The sequence below is a fragment of the Amia ocellicauda genome, chromosome 11, assembly GCF_036373705.1.
Source record: "Amia ocellicauda isolate fAmiCal2 chromosome 11, fAmiCal2.hap1, whole genome shotgun sequence".
Classification (NCBI taxonomy): domain Eukaryota; kingdom Metazoa; phylum Chordata; class Actinopteri; order Amiiformes; family Amiidae; genus Amia; species Amia ocellicauda.
The window spans coordinates 8,411,636-8,435,204 of NC_089860.1; the positions used below are offsets into that span (position 1 = coordinate 8,411,636).

The 23,569-nt window shown below is 40.8% G+C and overlaps 2 protein-coding genes across 2 annotated transcripts in view; one reads left to right on the forward strand and one right to left on the reverse strand.

Moving 5' to 3' along the window:
* Nucleotides 1–7,138: 7,138 nt before the first annotated feature.
* Nucleotides 7,139–8,434, forward strand: LOC136762928 (serine protease inhibitor Kazal-type 1). The gene is made up of 4 exons (XM_066716535.1): nt 7,139–7,297; nt 7,812–7,852; nt 7,950–8,059; nt 8,295–8,434. Exons 1-4 carry the CDS (start codon nt 7,243–7,245, stop codon nt 8,338–8,340), a joined length of 252 nt encoding a protein of 83 aa, XP_066572632.1. The 5' UTR covers nt 7,139–7,242; the 3' UTR covers nt 8,341–8,434.
* A 757-nt stretch (nt 8,435–9,191) lies between these two features.
* The window catches only part of neurl1b (neuralized E3 ubiquitin protein ligase 1B), a 29,967-nt gene continuing 15,589 nt past the window's right edge, over nt 9,192–23,569 (reverse strand). Inside the window, exons 2-5 of the mRNA XM_066716534.1 lie at nt 19,567–20,139; nt 17,641–18,378; nt 16,748–16,873; nt 9,192–16,623 (exon numbers count right to left, since the gene is read on the reverse strand). Coding sequence (XP_066572631.1) covers nt 16,373–16,623; nt 16,748–16,873; nt 17,641–18,378; nt 19,567–20,139 — 1,688 coding nt within the window. The 3' untranslated portion in view covers nt 9,192–16,372. The remainder of the gene's footprint in view (nt 16,624–16,747; nt 16,874–17,640; nt 18,379–19,566; nt 20,140–23,569) is intronic.

Below are 23,569 nucleotides of genomic sequence, written 5' to 3' on the forward strand. Positions count from 1 at the left end.
GCCAATCCCAGCAGGCATAGGGCGCAAGGCAGGAATACACCCAGGACATGATGCCAGTCCATCACTGGGCAGCACACACAGACACAGACAGGGCAATTTAGAGTGACCAACCAATGTCTCCAGAGTGCCCAGAGAAAAGCCACACGGACACGAGGAGAACATGCAGACTCCACACAGACAGGCCCCCCAAGCTGCCAAGCTGTACTAGTGTACCATAGTAAAATCAATCAATCAAACAAACACAAACTAACAGGGATCAAAATGAAGGAATTTACAGTGAAATGCAGAATTAAAGTGCCAGATTACCATGCAGATTTACCCAGTTTTCATAAAGGTTCACTTGGCTCATGTCATAATAAAATGTCTCCATTGCAGCATTACTTCCAAGCTTGAACTCCATTGTTGTAGCAAACCTGAAACGACTGGCAAATATCTCCCTGATTCCTCTGGCAGCATAAAAAGCTCCTGCATTAAACTCAATCACAGAGGCCTTTGCAGATTATCCCATCCATCCCTGGTTTCATAAGACTTGTAGTCTGCAAACATCAAATAAATTGAAAATGACAGGCTTTATGAGGTTCAATTTGTCCTGGCTATGTTGGGCTTACATTGAATAATGCTGGTGTAGTTTATTCAATGTAATTGTTCATCGCTCAATGGAAGCATGTAATGGGATCCACAGTTCACAGATCTGCCTCTTTTTTCCAACTACAGCAGGGAAATTAAAAAAGCTTCAGCATATCTCCGGTAAAATACAGTTTTTGATTTCCAAGGAGGTATTTTTTATCGAGGGACTGAAAGTGAAGTATTGTACATATAATACGCTGACACAGATGTAGTTATTTACATTTATTTTAAGTGTACTTAAATCTATTTACTTGTCTGTAATTGGGTGCAATTTTAGATGTATAATTTGTAATACTGCAATAATTAATCATGATGTAGTAGCTATATATTTGTATATACTCCCTACAAACACAAACGTATAATGTTAGATGATGATATATATGAGAAGCAATATAGGGCTTCCTTGCACTGCCTACAAGGTCTTTAAATAGCACGTTTGATCTGAAGCAGGGGTTTTCAAACCAGTCCTGGAGTACCCCCTGGTTTTTGTTCCAACCTAGGTCTTAATTACTTAATTGAATGGTATATTGCTTTGTTAGGTCAATTAATGATTCAATTAAGCAATTAAGACCTCAGTTGGAACAAAAAACAGCAGGGCAGGGGGTACTCCAGAACCGGTTTGAAAACCACTGATCTAAAACTTATCACCATCAGTGCAAAGATCTCAATACCAATGGCAACACCAGCCCTATGGAGTTTCCTAATCTTTAATGCCATAAATTCACATTCCTCAAGCGATTTAAAAAGCAAGACAAACTAATTATCTTTCCTTGTGCCATAAGCAAACAGATTGTCTCTTTTTTGTCACAGCTTTTAAAAGGAGCAAGAAAAGAACAGTGTAGCACTTCAAACGTCTGTATTTGGCGCTGTGACGTAGCACCACCTAGCTCCGGCTTTGTGTATAATACTCAAGCAAGTAGTCAGCATTTTTGTCAGCAGGAGTAACTCAACAACTTCAAGAATCACTATACACTCTTAGAACAGATGTGTTAAAAACAACTCGTTTGTGTTGTTCTTTTACACATTACCGACCATGATTAAGGACAATAAATGTTGTGTTCATTTTGTATAAGGCACTGTATTGGAATATTTAGGAGAGTCAATGTATCCTACACAGGCTGTACAACAAAAAGCTACACAAAATGTAATTTAACCCTTTATTGTTTATATTTTTTATTTTGATTATTATGATTATTATGATTATTATTATATATTTTAAAAAGCATAGCAATAATGTGTTCAAATTGCCAACCACATGGCCAGTACAGTTTCCTATGAATCGTAATGGTTACAAATTAGGAACACACGATGGGACAAATTCAAATCATATTATTCTCTAATGTAATGTTCTCAACTGACAATGCACTTGAACAACTATTACTTTTCCCAAATTATAGTCGGTATAGGACAGGGTATACTCTCTCCATTCTTAAATCATGATGAAGAACAACTGAATAATGGTATGTATGTATGTACAGACGGGTGACAAATTAAAGGAAAAACCTGAATAAATGAGTGGAGGAACATAATGAATGCAGGTGCCTCCAAACAGGTGTACTGCATGATACAATTCAGCAATTAACATCCTATCATGCTCTGTGGCATGTATACAAATGCTGAGCAGGCCCAATTGACCTCGATGGCAAGAGGAAAGGATCTAAGTGACTGTGATATCCATTATTGGGGCACGGATGGCAGGAGCTTCAGTCACTCAGATGCTCAACTGGCTACTGTTCTCGATAAGTGGGCAAGTGCATGTGTGTCCACTTGTCCCCTTAGAGGGAAGGGGCACTGCAAATCATGACAAGGTTATTCTGAGTGATCACCTTTATCCTATGGTGAAACATTTCTATCCTGATGGGAGTGGTCTCTTCCAGGATGACAATGCCCCCATCCACAGGGCACGAGGGGGCACTGAATGGTCTGATGAGTATGAAAATGATTTGAATCATATGCTATGGCCTTTGCAGTCACCAGATCTCAACCTGATTGAACACCTATGGGAGATTGCGGACCGACGTGTCAGACAGCGTTCTCCACCACCATCATCAAAACACCAAATGAGGGAATATCTTTTGGAAGAATGGTGTTCATCCCTCCAGTAGAGTTCAGAGACTCGTAGAATCTGTGCCAAGAGCATTGAAACTGTTCTGGCGGCTTGTGGTGCCCAACACCTTACCTTATTTGTTACCGGTCTGTATGTGGTGCTCCTTGCATTACAGTTTTGAGGGTAAGGCTACTATAAAAAGGCCCATAGTATTCAGAAATTCATGTATAGGCCAGATCCAAGGTAAAAAATAATGTCAAGAATGTTTAACATAACATAACATAACACACCATTTAACATAAGTAATGTTTTGGATATAATTGGATTATTAAAATGATTTGGTCTTTGACTAGAGGACAAATGTTTTCCATTTCATCACCAGTAAGAGCTTTTCAGAATGTTTAAACAAATCAAAACCGTGAGGAACCTGTCTTAACACGGCCGGCCCGTTCGCTTGCTCAATTTGTTTTCATTCTCAAATCCAAAGGCTATGTAGGTTGGCGAGCAACAGTTAATTGCTGCATTTGCACAGCTGGATTAAACTTGTGGTATTTTGTTTTTCTCTGCTGAATCTACGGTACCATCCATGCTGCATGGAGTTTATGCCTCCAGCAAACAAGAAAGTTAGCTACTGGATCTTACATATCCTGTCATATGTGTATGTACAAGTCCTGTCTTTTAAGTGTGTATTGCAACAGGGTGCCTAAATAGTTTGGTTCAGTTATTATAGATGCAGTGTTATATAATACACACACATACATATATATTTAAGTTTTCAGACCCTCTCATGGTTTTCACATCTGTTGCTTTAGAAATTACATTATCCAGCCACACAATTAGTGGAATGGCCTCTGTCTGTGTGCAAAAATAGTGGTTCTCACGATTTCAGAATAAAAACACCTGTCTCTGTGAGGTTCCCTGGTCAGGTAGTGAATATCAAGCAAAGACTGTAAGCCAGAGAAGTATCTCATGTTGAGACCACCAGGAAAAATGGCTTGGGCTATCCACTACCCTGAGGATTTCAGAAGAAAAGAAAAAGGTACATGCAGGAACTCATTAAGAGCCATATGTGTTCTCGGGTCTTTCTAAAAATAAAGCAACCTCTCTTTTCCATAAAAAGAAGTGCTTGTTACCGTTATTGGACATATTTATTTATTTAGTTAGTTTCTGGAGGATGTGACCGGACTGCCTTTTAAATGTATTCTGATCGTTCTTGAAAGTTGTACACAATCCAAATGATGTATTCACACTTTGAAAATGAAGGTGCCAAACACGTTTTATTTACAATGCATTCAACATGACTTATGTGCAATGATTATGTTGTTTTAATATAACAGAATATGTTCTCTACACACACATGTGAGATAACAGCAGGGCTTGCATAATGTAAAATCAACTAAACACTCGGCTATAGCATGCTGAGCATCTTTTGACAGGAGAGCGTCTGAATCTTCATTGAATGACAATAAAATTTGTCTCACTCCACAAGACCCAACAGCTACACTTCAAAACATCTCCACCAGTGGACTCCATTCTTGTTTCTGGAAGGCATACATCTTTTAGGTTCTGTATGTTTAAATCTGAGGCAAAAGATTGCATCCATTTAGTTTACAGTTTCCTATAACAGGTTCAATTAGTTTGACTGACAAAAAAGAAGACCCTGTATCAGTTCAGCTCACAAGGACTAGGCTAATATGAACTGTTTTGGCTACTGTGTTCATATTGGTTTGGATCTTGACTCATCTATAGTGTTTTTTGTTCAGCATTAAAAACCCAATTAAAAACATGAGAAACACAACCTGAAGAAAATTACATCGAAAATTATTTTCAGTCTGGTTTTGAACTGTTGAACGAATGTCCAACCTGGCTGTTATCAGTGATTTTGTTAATCTTTCACATCGAATATAGACTTGTATGTTTTCCCCCCTACAAATACTTTGATTTAGTATTTGAACACGTATTATCTCCATGTCAAGGCTATGCTAGTTTTATTTGGTAATGCATCAAGTCAACACTGGACACAGTTTCCTGGAAGTTCCTTTTTGATGCATTGATTCTGATAATGCAAATTATGAGTATGGAAGATGAATGTGCAAAAATATGATTTGAAAATCTCAATGTCTCTACAGGAAAACTTCACACATGGACAAAACATCCAACGCACTTTTTCATGCAAGTCTGTCCCGATGTGAAATAATGTTACAGAATTACATCTTCATTCGAGAGGGAAAAAACAGAATACATATAAATCTAAATATAATTCAAATATGCGTGCAAAATAATAGAATTGTACTTGGTATGTATGAGATGCTCCTATGAAATATGCATAAACCTGCACTTTGCACCAGTCAGAGAATATTGCATAAACATTTATTTTTCAGCAATGATGTGTGCTCAGCGTAATGTGTCTCTTCAAGCACAGGGAATACCTTGAAGTCTTATCTGTTTATGAGGCACAGTTCCATAAAACGTAAATAGAATCTTTATGAGGTACAATTCCATTGACCATAGTAAATAGTAGAATTTTGGCATCCTAATCTTATTATTAGTAGTAATAGTAGTTGTCAGCCTTGTGCAATACATGTTTTTTTCTACACATATCAATTCTCCTTGCTTTAAACCAGGGGTTCCCGAAGTGAGGCCCTCGAGAATGTTTTGTGCGGCCCCCAAAGCCAACATTTAACCCCCCCTTTTCTGAACCTTTACTATATTTTTACATGTTCTGAACATTTTCTGTTACAAATTTTACATGTCATTTTGGGGGAAATAATAAAACGACAACAAAATTCATGAATGTTCCCTTCCAGAAATGTATAGGAAATAAAAAGGTATGATTTGTAACATATTTCGTTTTCATCGGTGGTTCATTTGCTACTTGCGGCTCTCCCATCCCATGTAAACTCTGAAAATTGGTACCCAATAACCATCCATTGGAACCCCAGCGCCAACAAACAACCAAACAATGTTATTAAATGTTATTAAATGTTATTTATGTAAATTGTAAAGGGGAGTGGCCTTTAACACATTCACCGGTTTAGAGGTGAGACCTTGTACCTGCACACATTGTGATCTATTTGATAAATAGTTTTCAAACCATAAGACAGTTTCTACTGATAAGCCTGTATCCATTAATCTATGCTTCATCATTTCATGATCCACCGTATCAAAAGCCTTTGATAGGTCGATGAAGAGGGCTGCACAGTGGTGCCCCTTGTCTAGAGAGATAATACAATCATTTCTTACTTTAAGACCTGCTTTAATTGTGCTGTGTTTCTCTAAAACCAGATTGATAAACTCATTTGCAAGTATAAAATATTTCTGTTGCTTACTCAAAAGTGATTATCGCTAAAGATTTTTGCTAAAACAGAGAGTTTGGCAATAGGTCTACAATTATTTAACAATGTGGGATCTCCTCCTTTTAACAGGGGAAGCACAAAGGCCCATTTCCAAATTAAAGGAATTTAGATTGATTGTAACGAAATATTAAAAAGATAAGATAAAATTGGTGCAATAAAATTAGCAGCTAAATTATCAGGACCAGCTGATTTATTTGTATTCTAAGATTTGTACACGTGTAAAAGTACACAGCTACAGGCAAATACAAAATCAAAGCAGACAGGCAGGCACAGGCATGATATTCAGAGATCCCTTTGCCAAAATGCAAAATCATTCATGCCAAAACACAAATAAATCCTTCATAACAAGATATCATATTTAACAATCCATGAATACATTCGACTTACAGATTAGACAGCACTCAAGCTTTGGATCAGACCAAGGTCCATATTTTTGGAAACAGATCCTCAGTCATGAAGTCTAGAGCTTCAGGACAGATAACCAATATCAGGTAGTTCTGAACCTCCACTACAGGTTAATAATGATCAAACACAAAACACAAAACACAAAACACACCTCACAATGGGGCCAGATAGTGGAATTGTGTTGTAAAACCATAATCTCCAAAAAGGTGTTTGTGTCTACTGTAAAACACCACAATGCAGGCACACCAGGTCTCAAAATTACATAAATTGAACAGTAAGCTCATTTGTCATTGAAATTGTGGTATCACGATGGTGTTATCTTCTTCTTCTACCCACTTCGTCAGTCTCTATGTGCACTTAATTACAACGCCATTCCCTATTTTCATGACGCTTCTTATGCCACAATTGTATACCCCCAATACAATTAGATATTAAAAAGAACATGTTGTGCAATCATGCTGCGAAATATAATTCCAGTGAAAAGATACACCAATGAAAGGCAACTGAAATAATTGGCAAAGCAACACTTTCCGTGCCACAAATGTAAACAAAGCTTCTTATAGCGCAAGCCACGGCAAGTTCTGCGCAGAGCTGCACAATCCCACCGCTCCTATTGGTGGAGCAGCGCAGATCTGCGCAAAACTGCGGACATCTGCGCGACACGAACGGGGCGGTGAAGTTGCGCCATGCCCCGGAGGTGGAGACTGCAGACTCGGGGTTATAAGTGTCCTCAGCCGCAGCCTGTTTGCAGCGGTCAGTCCTGAGTTGTAGTCAGGTATTTACGCAGTTTGGAGCAATTGGGACAAGATGCAGACAGCCGTGCGTCTCTTTGCGCTTTTTGTTGGGGTTTTGTGCTTGTCCGGTGAGTGCATTTATGCATCTTTTTCTAACGCTAATGGGTGGATTTCAAATCGATCTGGGCGAACTTGGCTATTTAGTAGTGCTACCCAGCACATGCGCGTTTGCAGACTTGCTGTAAAGGCAGTCTGGGGAAGCCCTTCTGAAGGGTGGGCATTGAAAACAGTCCTGGCGCAAGCGCTCAGAGCAGGGGGAGGGGATACATAGTTGCCAAATGTAGCTTTGTTTGGATGGTGCAATATTTTAAGTCGGTGTTAAGCAAGAAATCGAGAAGTGTGCGGTCTAAAGGGGTTTGGTTTGGCATTTTGCTGCCCGTGAAGGGACATTGTGTTGCAAAGTTCACTCTCTCAAAATGACTGACTTTAGACCTAATCTAATGGACTATATTATCCCTCCTTCCTTCTGATTTGGTTTCAACATTGTTTGGACTTGAGATGACGGGGGTTGGCTACGATGTTGCATCTTAATTAGTGCCAATACCTGTGCCCAAAATTCAATATTTAATTTTGATTTTGTAGGCTGGGTAAGAGGAGCCAGCATTCCGGATGGAGCGACAGAAGTAAGAGTTGGCACACATTACCCTTTTGTATGTACAAGACCATTCCTGCATGACATTTGAGTGACCGCCCACCTGCACTTCTATTCTTCTCCAACAGCCCACCTGCCACAGCTACCCTCTCCCGGCCTGCACCCGGCACTACGATCCTGTGTGTGGCTCGGATGGAGTAACCTATTCCAATGAATGCATGCTCTGCCTTGAGAACATGTGAGTGTATCAATCCCATGCACTTCAGCAACCACCCCTTACTTCATACAGGTGGTTTCACAAGCTTCTTACACAAGCCATGCAAGTTTAAAAGCCCTTTAGACTTCCCAAACGGGACATCTCCTGAAAATTGGCACATGGCAACATTTCTTTTCAAAGTATGCTTTGCACGTTAAGTGTTCTCTGGATGCTTTAAACTTTGTATTAAGGCTTATCTTTAATTTCCCTCTCTTAGGGAACGCAAGGTGAACTTCTTCATCCAGCGGAAGGGGGAATGCTGACTTTTTTTTTTTTTTAAACTGAAGATCTGCTGAGACTTTTAATGCTATGTGATGTAAATCTGTTTTCAAGCTCTAATAAAATTTCACAATTGTAGAGCCTTTCCGGTTCATTCCAGGGCCTGTATTCCATAGCTTCAAAATCATTGCCGATCCTGCATTCAAAACCGGATTCCTTACCGATGGCAAACTTCTGAAAGCTGTGTTTTTCAGGGGGGTTGAGGATATTGCTGCATTCTAGGAGAGTTTGGAAGAGGTAAACCTGAGAAAACAAATTTGTATAATTTGGTATAGAACCCTTTGCAAAGTGGACACTGTGCTTTACAGATTAATACAAAATTATAAATAAAAACCTACATGAAGCAGAGAAACCAAACTCCTATGAGTGTGCAGTGTGCATAACTGTTTCTGTGGAACAAGGGGTTATTCGGACTAGACAAACCATATTGCCACCCCAACCTTGGATTGAACCACAGAGTGTTTACTGTAGGCAGAGAACACCAGAGTGTGTGTATGCAAAAGAGTTTGTAGGCTGGGGGTAGGGGGGATTGTCTTGCCTTACCTCATCTCTTTACCCTGGCATGATTAAGTGCGTTTCAGGCAATTCACTTAAGGTAACCAAAACCTACAAGGCTATCGAGTTTGAGGTAAACAATGATATTTGTACTACCGTAAATGCTGGTGGCTTTTGTCTAATCCAGTTGTTACTATATATGTTGCATGTATATCCTGGAATCAATGCATGTTATGTTTATCTATGATTGTTTTAAAACGTAACTAACAAAAAGACCAATCGCATATTCCCTAAAAGGTCGCAACCATCCCTGCACAAAGACCACACTTTGGAGCATTGGGACAAAGAATGATGCACATTTATTTGAAGAAGAAAAAAGGTTATTCTCATTTTTCCTTCTCTTTTACAATTTATAAACGTATTACAAAATAAAACTAATGTAGGTGACATTGATCATGAAATAAAAAAGGCAAAAATAGAAATATTATCCACACAGTGAGCATATACAAAAAAAAAACAAAAAAAACAGATGCCCAGGCAGGCAGTCGGAGTCAAATGAGCGTTTCGTGCAAGAGAGGCGGAGATGTACGGTTTTATAAGACCCAGTGGGACCTGATACCTTGTTCACATATTCCCTGATTTCAGAAGCTGAGGGGCCTGTTTCTGGATAATCACTGTCCCAAATCTTAATGGTAATTTGAGTCAAGCTTTATGACCCATGCTCTGCTACAGATAAAATGCTGCTTAAGACAAATGCTTGCTACACAACCACAGGTTTCTTCCCAGATTTGGGCATGTTCCAAGTTTGCTGCTCTAGTAGCTTCAGAATTTCCTTAAATTACGTAAAGATAAAGGGGGAAATCTGTTCAGACGCTACAGATGTCATAACACACATCTTGTTTTCCTAAATCTGGTTCAAAACTCAGATCGGAATCAAGTGCCACCAGCACCATCATTATATATAATATATGGACTGTGTTTGAAATATATTTTAGTTGGCAATCCATATACTTATTTTAAAGGTTGAAAACACATGCTTAAGTTAATTTCTACATATGTATTTAATATAATCAATTTCACGCAACTTATAAAACAAATATATGGATTATAGACTAAACTATATTTCAAATATATCCCATTTATTTTAAATATAAAAAGAAGGGCTCAATGGTGGTATTTGAACAATATAAGTATAATTTATTTCATATGGGGCAATGCAGGAGAAAAGTATGCCAGATGCAAGTGAGTGTGTTAGAACAGGGGGATTGTTTTTTCATCAAACCACCCCTGCAAGGTTTAGAAAGACTTTAGGTACATATTTGGATAAATTGTTCAATACCAATCCATGCAGACGTGATGGGCAATAGAGCAAAGGGTTTATTTATTTAATAAACATGGCTTTTATGACTCTGGGCCCAAATGGCATCTGCTTTTTTATATGACAAAAAAGAAAAGGACCATGAAAAACATCACAAAACAGGTAGACGAACCCCCCCAAAAAAGGAGAAAGTGCACCACCAACATTAAAACAAGTGCAACAAAATAAACAGAAGATTCCTCACTTGTAATAAAAGTTGTTTTGATCGAGTCTACCACTGAAGTCTGATCCACAGAGGAGAGAAGCTTCAAATGTACATGTCAGAGAGTAAGCTATCCATGCTGCAGTAGTACAGTGACAGATATAATACAAGTTACCACTGTCCCTAGCAGGCCCAAAGAAGACATCTTCCATTGCAAATTTCAATCAAAATACTTACAGAGCATCGTTTATATCACAAAGAAATGAACAGAAAAGCAATCTATCATAACCAAATAATTCTGACACACGTCACAGTAAGCAAATACAATACCACGTCAATGAGGTGAAAGTCCAGAACCAAAAGGTCTATTGGTAAGTAAGAGCTATCCATGTATATTTCTTAATCTCACCCCAAAATATAATTTTCCTTTAAGTAGTTCCTTAAAATCTATAAAATGTTTTTACTTATTTTTTTGTGTGTATAATTCTCATTGTCATATACATTGTGTTTTATACCAGAAAAAAGCAGATTTTGAAAAACATTGTTTTTTTGTTTTGTTTTTATATAAAAAATGTAATCTAAATATGTTGATACTATCAATAAATAGTAATATAAAAGGCATTAATTCTGTAAATATTGGCAGTGTAGGAGTTGGAAAAAATATTGGAACCAAATTAATACAGCTGTTTATGATTGTGTATATTGACACTACACACGCACACACACACACACACACACACACTTAATCTTATTGTAACATCTTGAACTTTTGGTATTTCAACTTAAAATATGAGACCCTCAATCTCTCATTCATTAAAGTTTATAAAGCAGGCCTGCAAGAATGCTGGTCTCATTGTCTTCAGGATTTCATTCCACCCGAGTACTCCATTAAAGTCATTATTGGATTGATTGGACAACTTTATCAAACTTTTTCTAGTTATCTAGGTGTTGCCAATTTAAAGACTTGTTGCCACCCCTGTATGTAGTGATTTATAGCTTTCTACACATTATACCATTATCGCCATGAAAACGACAACAACCTGTCATATTGGAAGGACATACAGCACAGAGTAATCAGTTCCGTGGAAACACCGTGTAGTCAGGCAACCCAAAATGTCCTTCCTAACTGTTTAATCATCCTCTAAAATAACTAAACACATACTACACACATGTATTTTAGTTTTTCCCCAAAATGATTTATGTAGAACTGCAGAAAACAGCACGAGTTTTCGAATCTAATCCTAATGTTTTTGGAAACATCTCATTATATACGTAATTATACTTCTATGTATGCTTTTTAACACTGTTTTTGTAGGTGTTTAAGAACAGGGTTCATTACAGAAACAGAAAGTATGGAAGCACAAAGTCTCAAAAACAGTTCTCAGTTCAGAGCCTGTGACAGGTGTCGTGAAGGTGTGGCAATGCTGACCTCTAGTGCACATTTCTAGAATATACTGTATCTGTTCAGCTGTCGAGAATCTGGAGATGCTCTCATTTAAACGAAACTAATAATCACACCTTAATCTAGAAGAATGTTGATAAACCTGCAGACACCACAAACTTTACATTCATTCGTGCTTTGTTTACGTTTTTTCATCAAACTGCGTTCCTGAAATGATGTATGTATGTCTGCAGAGTCCAAATCAGCTTTGGCTCTGTGATTTTCAATTGGAGCTTCCTTTGCACAGGTCAGAGAGACCCGGTGTTTAGTTCAGGTGAATCAATTCAAATTAAACCTACTTTTGATGTTGCAGGCTGAGTCGAGCAGTTTCACTCATTTTATACAAAACAGAGTCACACTTATTCTGTACAGCTGTATTTAAGGGTGTTTGGAGATTTAGGCTGTGATTAAAGAGGACGTGCTATGGTCATTCACAAACAGAAAATGAAATGTACTGCAATGGGCTGCAGCAGATGTAGCAGAGTAAGTTTAACCCTAGCTTTACAATTGCTGATATTTTAAAATGTTTGAGCTCAAATTTCCTTCTCTCCCTGCTTAAGTATATCTACAGTTAATATCTATGTATGTTTCTCTCTCTCTCTCTCTCTCTCTCTATCTACATATATATATATATATATATATATATATATATATATATATATATATACATATACACTCACCTAAAGGATTATTAGGAACACCTGTTCAATTTCTCATTAATGCAATTATCTAACCAACCAATCACATGGCAGTTGCTTCAATGCATTTAGGGGTGTGGTCCTGGTCAAGACAATCTCCTGAACTCCAAACTGAATGTCTGAATGGGAAAGAAAGGTGATTTAAGCAATTTTGAGCGTGGCATGGTTGTTGGTGCCAGACGGGCCGGTCTGAGTATTTCACAATCTGCTCAGTTACTGGGATTTTCACGCACAACCATTTCTAGGGTTTACAAAGAATGGTGTGAAAAGGGAAAAACATCCAGAATGCGGCAGTCCTGTGGGCGAAAATGCCTTGTTGATGCTAGAGGTCAGAGGAGAATGGGCCGACTGATTCAAGCTGATAGAAGAGCAACTTTGACTGAAATAACCACTCGTTACTACTGAGGTATGCAGCAAAGCATTTGTGAAGCCACAACACGTACAACCTTGAGGCGGATGGGCTACAACAGCAGAAGACCCCACCGGGTACCACTCATCTCCACTACAAATAGGAAAAAAAGGCTACAATTTGCACAAGCTCGCCAAAATTGGACAGTTGAAGACTGGAAAAATGTTGCCTGGTCTGATGAGTCTCGATTTCTGTTGAGACATTCAGATGGTAGAGTCAGAATTTGGCGTAAACAAAATGAGAACATGGATCCATCATGCCTTGTTACCACTGTGCAGGCTGCTGGTGGTGGTGTAATGGTGTGGGGGATGTTTTCTTGGCACACTTTAGGCCCCTTCGTGCCAATTGGGCATCGTTTAAATGCCACGGCCTACCTGAGCATTGTTTCTGACCATGTCCATCCCTTTATGACCACCGTGTACCCATCCTCTGATGGCTACTTCCAGCAGGATAATGCACCATGTCACAAAGGTCGAATCATTTCAAATTGGTTTCTTGAACATGACAATGAGTTCACTGTACTAAACTGGCCCCCACAGTCACCAGATCTCAACCCAATAGAGAATCTTTGGGATGTGGTGGAACGGGAGCTTCGTGCCCTGGATGTGCATCCCACAAATCTCCATCAACTGCATGATGCTATCCTATCAATATGGGCCAACATTTCTAAAGAATGCTTTCAGCACCTTGTTGAATCAATGCCACGTAGAATTAAGGCAGTTCTGAAGGCGAAAGGGGGTCAAACACAGTATTAGTATGGTGTTCCTAATAATCCTTTAGGTGAGTGTATATATATATATAAACCTATTGTATCTGTAACAAATAGTGCAAAAGCTTCCCCTGATAAGGCACCTTGACGTTAATCTGTCTCCTTACTATCAAGGAAACTCATAGGCACAGACAAAAAGGTCTGCCACCATCGCTGGGATTTGCTGGCAGTTTTGTTTGCATTCGCTCTACCTGCAGGGCATTGGGTTGACTTTGCACCGTGCACAGCATATCTGCAATCCTGTGCTGAACTTGACAGTGTCTCTCGAAACAGAATATGGAGACCAGGAACAGCAGCATAATAGAAAAATAAAAAAAGGATTTTTCTATTCATTCTAATTTGAGCATTTTCTGACACAGAAGAGCAAGTAAAATATCTGGCAACAACTGCCCGATAACTAAAGAAGGACAGACACCCCAAAGCAAAAGAGAGGAACTACAGCATTGAGAATAAACAGAAAACCTGTTGCCATGTTTTTCTTTCTCAAAAGTGAGTCGTTCCAATATGTTTTATTACATTTGTTTATTATTATTATTATTATTATTATTATTATTATTATTATTATTATTATATTTTTCAGTGGGACTCATTACTATTACTATGCCAAATATTACTACACAATGCATCCAAAATGTAAATACTGATAATGTACCATTCAGGTATACTGTTGAAAGAGGTATTTTCTGAATCCCAGGCTAAAATCTCAGATATTTATTTCCTTCTATGTGGAGGTCTATGCTTGAAAGCATCCCAACAAATTGAACAAAAACAAAGGACAACAAAAAAAAATCCTAATGGATTGTTAATTATCGTAGCTTTAACCCCCTGGTCTTAAAACAGAGGTTGCAGATTATCGAGCCTCACAGTGAATCGTGATGCCAAAGAACAGCTTTTTCTAGAAAACAACATTTTTTATGACACATCTAATAGTCCACAGCACCATGAGAGAAAGGAATTAGTTTGCCATTTTGTTTCCAATTATTGCATGGCCTTGTCCAGGGAGCTTTCCTGAAACCACTGAAAAAGACCACTTCAACGGCTCTTTAATGGTAGGGGGGCATTGTGTCACTGTTCTTTATCAGCACCACACATATGATTCAGAATGCAGAGGATTATGCGTATATTTATTACAGGAGCAGCAGCAGCATCTAACCACTTCAGGTGTTTGTAATGTCAATAATATTTTTGTGCTATTGTAGAATTGGTCTGTTCTTATCTCCAATCTACTAAATCCTTAAATAGCAATATATTACAATGCCAAAGCTTTCTGGGATTTTTAGGTCGATGCAAGGACGTAATATTTATATATATAAAATATACACATACACAGGTGGACCATAATGCTTTGCAATGGATTTAACTTTCTGTTGAATTCTCAATGCTCCCCTCTGATTGTATTTAAAACAAAAAATCAATGACAGCTCAAGAGATTATGTGCGCATTTTGGGTTGTTCAGACTGGACCGAAGATTTAGGATTTGACAAAAGCAGATTTTCATTCAGCTAAGCTGCTACAAAATATACACAACTGTGTGTTGGTCCTGCCTCCTGTTTCCTCCCATTACTGCTTCATTTCTCAAACCAAGAGTGCAGAGCTATGATATAAGTGTGCCCAAAAGTATTAACATCTAATTAACTTCAGTTGCCTTGGAACAGACTTAAGTAAAGCTATTACACAACGTAAATTTTATGATAAGTGGCTTTTTATTTCTTGAGCAGTTCACTTGAAAGACAGCTTCCCCTGCAGGGAGACCCAATTTACATTATTTGGTTTATCTGGTCCAAATAATGCAGAAGAGTTTTCTTTAGCCAATGTCTGCTCTTAGATTAATCTCGTGTATCTAATTCACATTGCCCAAGTGCACTACAAGTTACACTTGACCAAGTCAACTCCTATTACACTTTCACACCTAGAGATGATTGATTTTGCTTTTCAGTTAGGTCGGTGTTTTTGTTTTTGTTTTGTTGTTTGTTTGGCAGGTTTGCTTATTTTAGAAAAATACTATAACACATACTACACAATTAATTTCTTTCTTGTTTTGGGGGCTACTTTAAAAAGACCGGATTTCCATTACAAGGGACAGACATTTTCTAAAAGCATCCACAGATTACTAGATAAAACATTTAAAATGGCTTCCTGTCCAGATTTCAAACAAAAGGTTTCCTAAATTGGGCAGAGCAGATTGTTTGCTTCCCTATAAAATCTCCATCAGATAGTCCTCAGTGGATCAGATGCCTTTCTTTAAAATGTAAGAGTGAAGTTAATCAAGCGCTAATACTTTGGAGCATTAGTTTGCTTATTTGGAAAATACATTATATCAAACATGATTGTCATATTATCCCCTGCATCAAGAATAAAAAAAAAAAAAATGGCCTTCCTTTGTTTCTTCTTGTCAAAGGCACTGGCAGGTCTGCACTTTAGTCCTGACTCCCTTCCTCTGTGCAACTTCCTCTGCCTGGGGATACTAAGCGCCAGGGGACGGGTGCAGATGCCGGAGACAGAGACGCCCAGCGGATGCGTTCCTGGTTCATCCACGAAGACGAGGGGAAAGAAAGGAGGAACAGGACAGAGGAGACATGTGACAGAAATACAGTTCTGGTTCCAGAAAATGAGTCTGCGGGGGTGGGGGGCAGTGTGCGACAGGTTCCAAGCTGGAGTCCTGCGATAAGGGCCCCCCCCCCACCTCACGGCCTGTAAATCTTAATGACGTCCTTGATGGGCCGTCGGCAGATGGGGCAACAGGAGTGGATCTGTTTCTTGAGCTTCAGGCCGCAGTCATTGCACAGACACATGTGTCCACAGGTGTAGATGACCGTGTCCACCTCCTGGTCGAAGCAGACTGTGCATTCTCCATTCTTGCTCACGGCCGCGGGCACCTCGGGAGGGGAGAAGACCGGGGAGAGTGGGGGGCTGAGGGGAGAGCTGGGAGCCGTCACTGGAGAAAGAAACGACAATAGTGGTTATACTCCCTGGAATCATGTTTGCTTGTTTTTTGTCGTCATAATTTTTAAAATCGTACAAGCCGGTGGGTATGGGTGTGCGTGTCGTTTGGGGCTCACCGAGGGAGGACTCTGAGGCGGACGAGGACCGGTTCACGCTGAAGGCCAGGTCGGAATCGCTGTCATCTGGGGTCCCGGCGGGGGAGCCAGAAGGGGAGGCGCTGGGGGGGCTGGACTGTACTGTTCCTGCAGCGGATAGAGACAGGGAGAGAGAAAGCATGGGAGAAAAAGATTGAGAGAGAGATAGATCACAACCCTTACACATGCCCAGAACACAGCATCCAACAATGGCTTGAGGCAAAACATCTTCTTTGTGCCTTTATTCTCCACTGTGGGCAAACTCCATGTCTAATTCATTTGCTTCACAGGCAGAGTTCCCAGGCTGTCCACGGTGGGAGAAAATAAGCTCCATTGTATGCGATGTCATTATTAATAGCAGAATATGATTTGTAACTTTGTTGGTCGCACACCACCGTTACATCATTTTACACCTCTAAAGGATTTGAATGGTGCAGTTTTGTTCTGTTCAACAGCCAGTTTCAGTCAGTAGCGGGGAAGAGTCAAGCCATATTAGAACTACCCATAAAAAAAGAAAGGGAGAAAGATATCTCACATCATCAAGACTTAGTACCACCACCTGTTATCGCTTGACACTTATTATCCCATAGGGGGAAATAATACTGTCTGAATTGGAAAGTGTTCAAGTGGAATATATTAAACAGTTTAAAGTGGACATAAGACACAGTGAGGACTTGTGTTTATAACTAATTATGTCATCTCTGTACAAATGTGTTAAATTCTTCATATATAGAATAAAGTCCTTGTGTGGGACCAACAGATACACCACAAATTCTAGAAAGGATTCACGCACTGTTAAAAAATGGCAAGTGATGCCTCCACTAATCTATACAAGACAGATAAGTACATTCAAATATATCCAACAGGTTACATACCGAGAATCCTAAGGCGGTTGATGGCTCCGTGGAGGCTGAAGAAAGCCCACAGCTGCTGTGACGAGTCCACACACAGGAGCCTGCCCCGGGATGCCCCATTCAGGCCGTGGTGCACCTCCCCACTGAACCGCATCGTGAAGCTCAGGACGTCTCCCGGGTTGGGCATGGGGAAACCCCTGTACACCACCCAGTACTCCTTCCTGTCCAGGAGGGACTCGGGGTCAGCAGGCAGCTCGCTGGCCCGCAGGGTCCCGGGGTCGCAGGATGTCATGCCGAACAAGAGTGCCCCGAAATAAGGCAGTCCCAGGTGGCCCACTTCCACGAACAGGGTCTCCCCCACTTTGAGTGGCCGGTCACTGAACACCAGAGTCTGGCTGCTGTCCAGGAAGTGGATGCAGGCAGCCGTGCGGTCGGTGGACAGGCTGACGTCGGAGCCGCGCACTGGGTGGAAGTGAAGGTCTGTGTCCAGAGGGGAGGGCAGACCCCGCAGGGCCCGGTTAGTGACCGAAGAGGACGAGGAGGAGTTGGAAGAGGAGGAGGAGGAGGAGGAAGAGCAGCAGGGGATCAGCTGGTTGCAGTTGCCCAGCTGCAGGGTGGCGATCTTGGCAGCGGCCGCTTGGTTGGTCTCCAGCTGGTTGTTGCTGTAGTTGGCCGAGTCGTGGTTGCTCTGTGGGAGATAGGCACTCAGTCGTGCTGCGCTGAGGCGGCTCGAACCCATGCTGTCCGCAAAGCTGCTCTCTAGAGAGAATGACAGGAAGGGGACAAAATGACACACTTCGTTTTCTCAGCCGTTTTCTCGACTGCTCTGCATTAAGAGTCAGCCATCGACTTTGTTTACTTTTGAGTTTCACAAGCGCAACCATGATTCGATGACAAATTTAGAATCTACAGCAGTGTGATACGTTTCCAGTTCCATTAAACCTGAATTCTTACATGCTACAGAACATTTGCTGTTTGTCATCCCATGAGTTCATTTCTATTAATAGCAGCCTGGTAATATTTCATTCCCCTATCCATGCTTCACAGGTGGGAGTCACACACTTTAAATCTTCAGGATCTGTGACTGAATCTGTCTCCCAGTGCAGCTGATCTAGGTCTTTATGGGTGCATGATGGTCTATCATAGCATAATTCCTGAGTCATATACAACCAAACCTGGGTTAATGCTTCCAAATAAAGCAGCGTGCTAGAAAAGAAAAACTGTTCTGCACAAGGTGAAAAAATTTCCGGGACTCGGATCACCGTGAGCTACTGAAGTCACCTCTAGCGATTTCCAAGGATGCTGGAATATTATAGCAATGCAGGAACAGTTAAGGATACGCAGCAGACATTACCAAATTTGGTCAGCGCTCCTGAGAGACAGAGGATAAACAGAATTGCAGAGACCCAGAATAGGGCCCCTGACTCTATTTCCCAAGTTGGAAAGTTATCAGCACAATTTGTGTGGCGCTGGCCGTCTTAATCCTTTGTGAGGCCGTGGCTCTGATTTACCGCTCTAAGATATAGACTGGACTCGTCAGTGCTAGAAAGATAGAAACTATGTCACCTCTCTTACCTTCTCCAGGGCCCTAATCACTCCTCTACTTCAGCTGCTATTCGTGGCTCTCTGGGGAGCAGTTTTATCATGCCACGGGGTGTATCCACTTCAAACAGTGGCTTTGATGCTGAACTAACCTGTCTGTTTGTTTCATGCACTCAAATGGATATTCCTTTCCAGTTGCCAGCTCTCCTTAATTCACATATTGGCTCACTATGTTCTCCATTCAATGTAAAAACAAACAAACAAACAAACAAACCATAAACCTCTCTACATACAGATAATTAGGGAGGACAGAGAGCACTTTAAGGACTGCGGATTTCACACAAAAGACACTGGTTTAGTTTGTTTTCCACTGCTGAAGGGATGTGGGTCTATTTGTCCACTCACCGAGCAGCGTGACCTCCTGGGTGATCCCGTAGATGTCAATGATGGCCCACAGGGGGCCGCCCACACTGAGGCCACAGTGGAAGAGGATTGGGTCACCTTCGTTGATGCTGTAGAAGACCCGGCCGTGGCGGTCTGCCCAGAAGGCCAGCACATTGTCCCTGAGCGCCAGCCTCTCAGGCAGGGCCTTGGCCCAGTACCCCGGACGGGTCACCAGGTCGGGGCAGGCGTACTTGGGGATCTCGGCAGCGGTGAGCTCTCCAGGGTCCAGGCTGGTGAAGCCGAAGCGCAGGGCCCCGCTCCAGCCGCTGTGGATCCCAGAGAGCCGCAGACGCACCTTCTCGTAGAGTCGCACGGGCCGCTGGCTGAAGGTGATGCCATTGCAGAAGCTGTTCTTGCGAGTGGCCCGCCTCAGCTGCGAGTCCAGGCGGATGTTCTTGCCCTTGGCCAGGGGGTGGAAGCGAGGCGTCTCGCTGTTGAGATTGACAGGCGGAGCCGAGGCCCGCCGCTCCACCACCCCGCTGGGCAGGGTGTAGTACTGCCGGCTGGGCACTGGGCGGTGCTGCAGACTCGCATCTACCAGGGAAAGAAGCACCAAAAACGCATCATCAGAATGGTTGTAGGGAATTTTGTACAATCCTATATGTCTTGGTTTTGCCATATTTGTGTATTTTAGTTTTCTTCATCTGGAACTGGGTTACATTTATTTTGTAAGCTAACCTTGCAAAAAGGCTTTGAGATGGTGCTTGGCATCTACAATACAACATTATGAACACATGCTTGGTGGACATCTATGCAATTTGTATTTATTTATTTATTTTGTTTGCATTTTATCTTTGCAATTTCTCTCTTGCTTCCAGACTGAACACACACTGCCATTTTGTGACTGACTTTGTGGGTGATATGATCTGAGACAGGGTTCACATTATAAAAGCAATGGGTAGCTGTAACTACAATACATATTTCCCCCAAAATTTGTATTTTGTCAGGGTCAGTGTGGAAAAAACATTGAAATGAACTGACAGATGTGTGTTCAATGGGAACGAGGCTTTTTTAAAATAAACTACAATCTGGCAGATTAGACGATGATTTGAACACACCAGTACACTCCATGTATCTGCAAAGTCGTTATATAAGACTCATTCGTTCCTTGATTGTTTAGGTTATACATAGCATTGCTCAAATAAATGAGCTGCACACACTGGCAGGAGACGTCTATGAATGCGGTAGGAGGCTGCTGACTGGAAGAGAGACAACACGTAAATCAGGCTTAACGACCAATGCTGAATTCCACAAACACTTCATAATGGTGGCAGCAGCAATTTCAGGGGCCGCTCTGAGTAATGCTTTCAGAAAATCTTGGCCTCGGAGGTTAAGTAATAAATGTTTGTTTCTTGCTTTCTTAACTCTCGTTGCATCACACCGCAGACAGCTGTTTTTGTTGTTTTTATTACACTTTGTTTCCAATGTAAAGAAAGAAAGCAACGGATTCACGAGAACAGCGACTCACTGGCCAGTTGCTCTCTCATGCTTGCAAGATGATAATAAAGTGATTTGAAGCACTGAGCACTAGAGGGAGCCTGTGTACCTTCAGTTACCCGGAGAAAACATAGACTTCTAGTTAAACCGACTGTTTGATTTCTCCAGATTGGCACTCTCTCCCCCAACCAGCCATGGCCTGTGCCAGAGGTTGCATACTGTTATGATATTGGAAACTCTGTACTACCAAGGGTGACGGGATATGAAGTGGGAGAGACAACAGTTTATGGCCCCGCTAATCTATCAAAAGAATTAGAGCAATTACCAAAGCCAAGGGTGGGCCAAACCCCTATTATAGGCATCCCCAAAAGCTATCCTTTGGCCCGGTACAGTACTGTAATATCATGTATACAGTATGTTTTATATTTGTAATCTCTTCGCAGAACAGGCATAGCCCCAGCCTGGTGAACCTCAGACCCAATGTCCCTTAAACCTTCCAGAGAATAATCCTTCACTTGATGTTTTGTGCCTCTGCTCGTAAATCCTTGCTTTCCGTGGCTCAACAGCTCAACAGCTGATTATTTTTAGCATCAAAGACTGCGTCCATTGGGGGCTATTCTAGACCCCAACCTCATTTCTTGTTTGACCTGTCTTAGAGCTGGCAGGCTTGTAAAAATGCCCACTGTGCTACCACAAACTCACCCCCCACCCTCAAGTCCTTTTCCATTTTAGTTAGGTTTGCCTCTTCGTATTACGCATAGTCTGATGTCTGATGTTTTGCTCTCCTAACCTCTGCCTTAAAGGAAGCAAACAAACATGTAAAGGACAGAGCACAGTGCTCGATTCAACCAAAGCTGGGAAACACAATTGAATAAATGCCTGCAATTGAAAAAGAGTATGCAGAATATCATTTTTTAAAAGTATTACAGTTTTTTTATTTACAACATCCTTGTTTTTCCACATAGATGTGTTACTGTTTTCTAGGGTGCAGCATCTCTGCTTAGACCTACCCTCAAGTGCTCTAACAAAAGGTTACGAACCTTGGATTTGACTGTTTATGCAACCAGTGGCATTACCCTTGGCTAAAACTAGACTGAAAATTAAGAACCTGTTTCAGCTAACTGTAGCCTTCTCTGTCTCTTGAAATTATAACCTGAAGCCATGATTTTGACTGTTAAGTGCTTTGACTGTTTTGTATTCACTTAGAGAAAGAGATTAATGCAGCTATAATAAGGCTTTCATATTGAAGCATACAATAGGGCTAATTGTTGACGGCTTGTTTGCTTGTTTTGTTGTGCAAAGTGCTGATCTGCCATGTGTGCAATAAATCATGTGCTTTTGTGGAATTGTACAGACAATACACAAATCACCAGCCATGATCAAAAGATAAAGGGATGACTGGTATTCCTTTGCCTACAAGCTCTCAGCAAAGCTTCTACACACAACAGAATCAAAGACAGTAATCAAATTAAGATATGGAACTGGGGGGTTTCTGTTGAATCTGATTGGCATTACTTAATTGGAGCAAGAATGCGATTGAGACTACAATGCTACAATGCTGCAGTGCTACTTGGCACTTCATTGCAGTTTTTAATAAGGAATGGTTTTGTTGTAGGTTCAAGTCCCAACTACAGCTTCTATATATTGTATATTTGTCTCTATATATTTATAAATTGCTTTATACATATGTGTGTGTGTATTTATATGTATGTATGTATGTATGTATGTATGTATGTATGTATGTATGTATGTATGTATATATACAATAGCTATAGGAAGAATTCACCTCCTTGGACTTTTTCACATTTTGTTGTGTACATCCTGAAATTGTGATGCATTTAAAATTACTTCCCATTTAATTTACTCCACTTTCAATGTGGGAAAAATGTGGTGTGTGGGTGAAAAAATGTATCCATTCAAAGTAAAAACCTTCATTATTCTTCATTAGACAAGTATTCACCCCCTTTGCTATGACACTCCTAAATAAGTGCAACCAATTCCCTTCAGAATTCACACAATGAGTTGGATGGGGTCCATCTGTGTGGTCCATATAAGTGGTCCACATGATTTTAGATTAAATACACCTGTCTCTGTAAGGTCCCTCAGTCGGGTAGTGTATTCAAAGCAAAGATACTACCATAGAGACCAAGGAGCTTTCAAAACCACTATGGGATAAAGGATCAGGGGAGGGGTATAAAAAGATTTCAAATGCATTGAATATCCCTTGGAGCACAGTCAAGAGGATCATTAAGAAGGGGAAGGTATATGGCACACCCCGGTTTGGTTAGAGGAGTTTTCCTCCCAAACTGAGCAGCCAGGTAAGAAGGGCACTGGTCAGAGAAGCCACCAAGAGGCAAATGACAACTCTGAAAGACCTACAGAGTTCCATGGCTGAGACGGGAGAGTCAACTGTGCATGCATCAACAAAAGTACTCTACAAATCTCGTATGGAACGGTGGCAAAAAAGAAGCCATTTCTGAAAAAAGCCCATTTAAAATCCCACTTGGGAAGGCAAGGCATGTGGGAG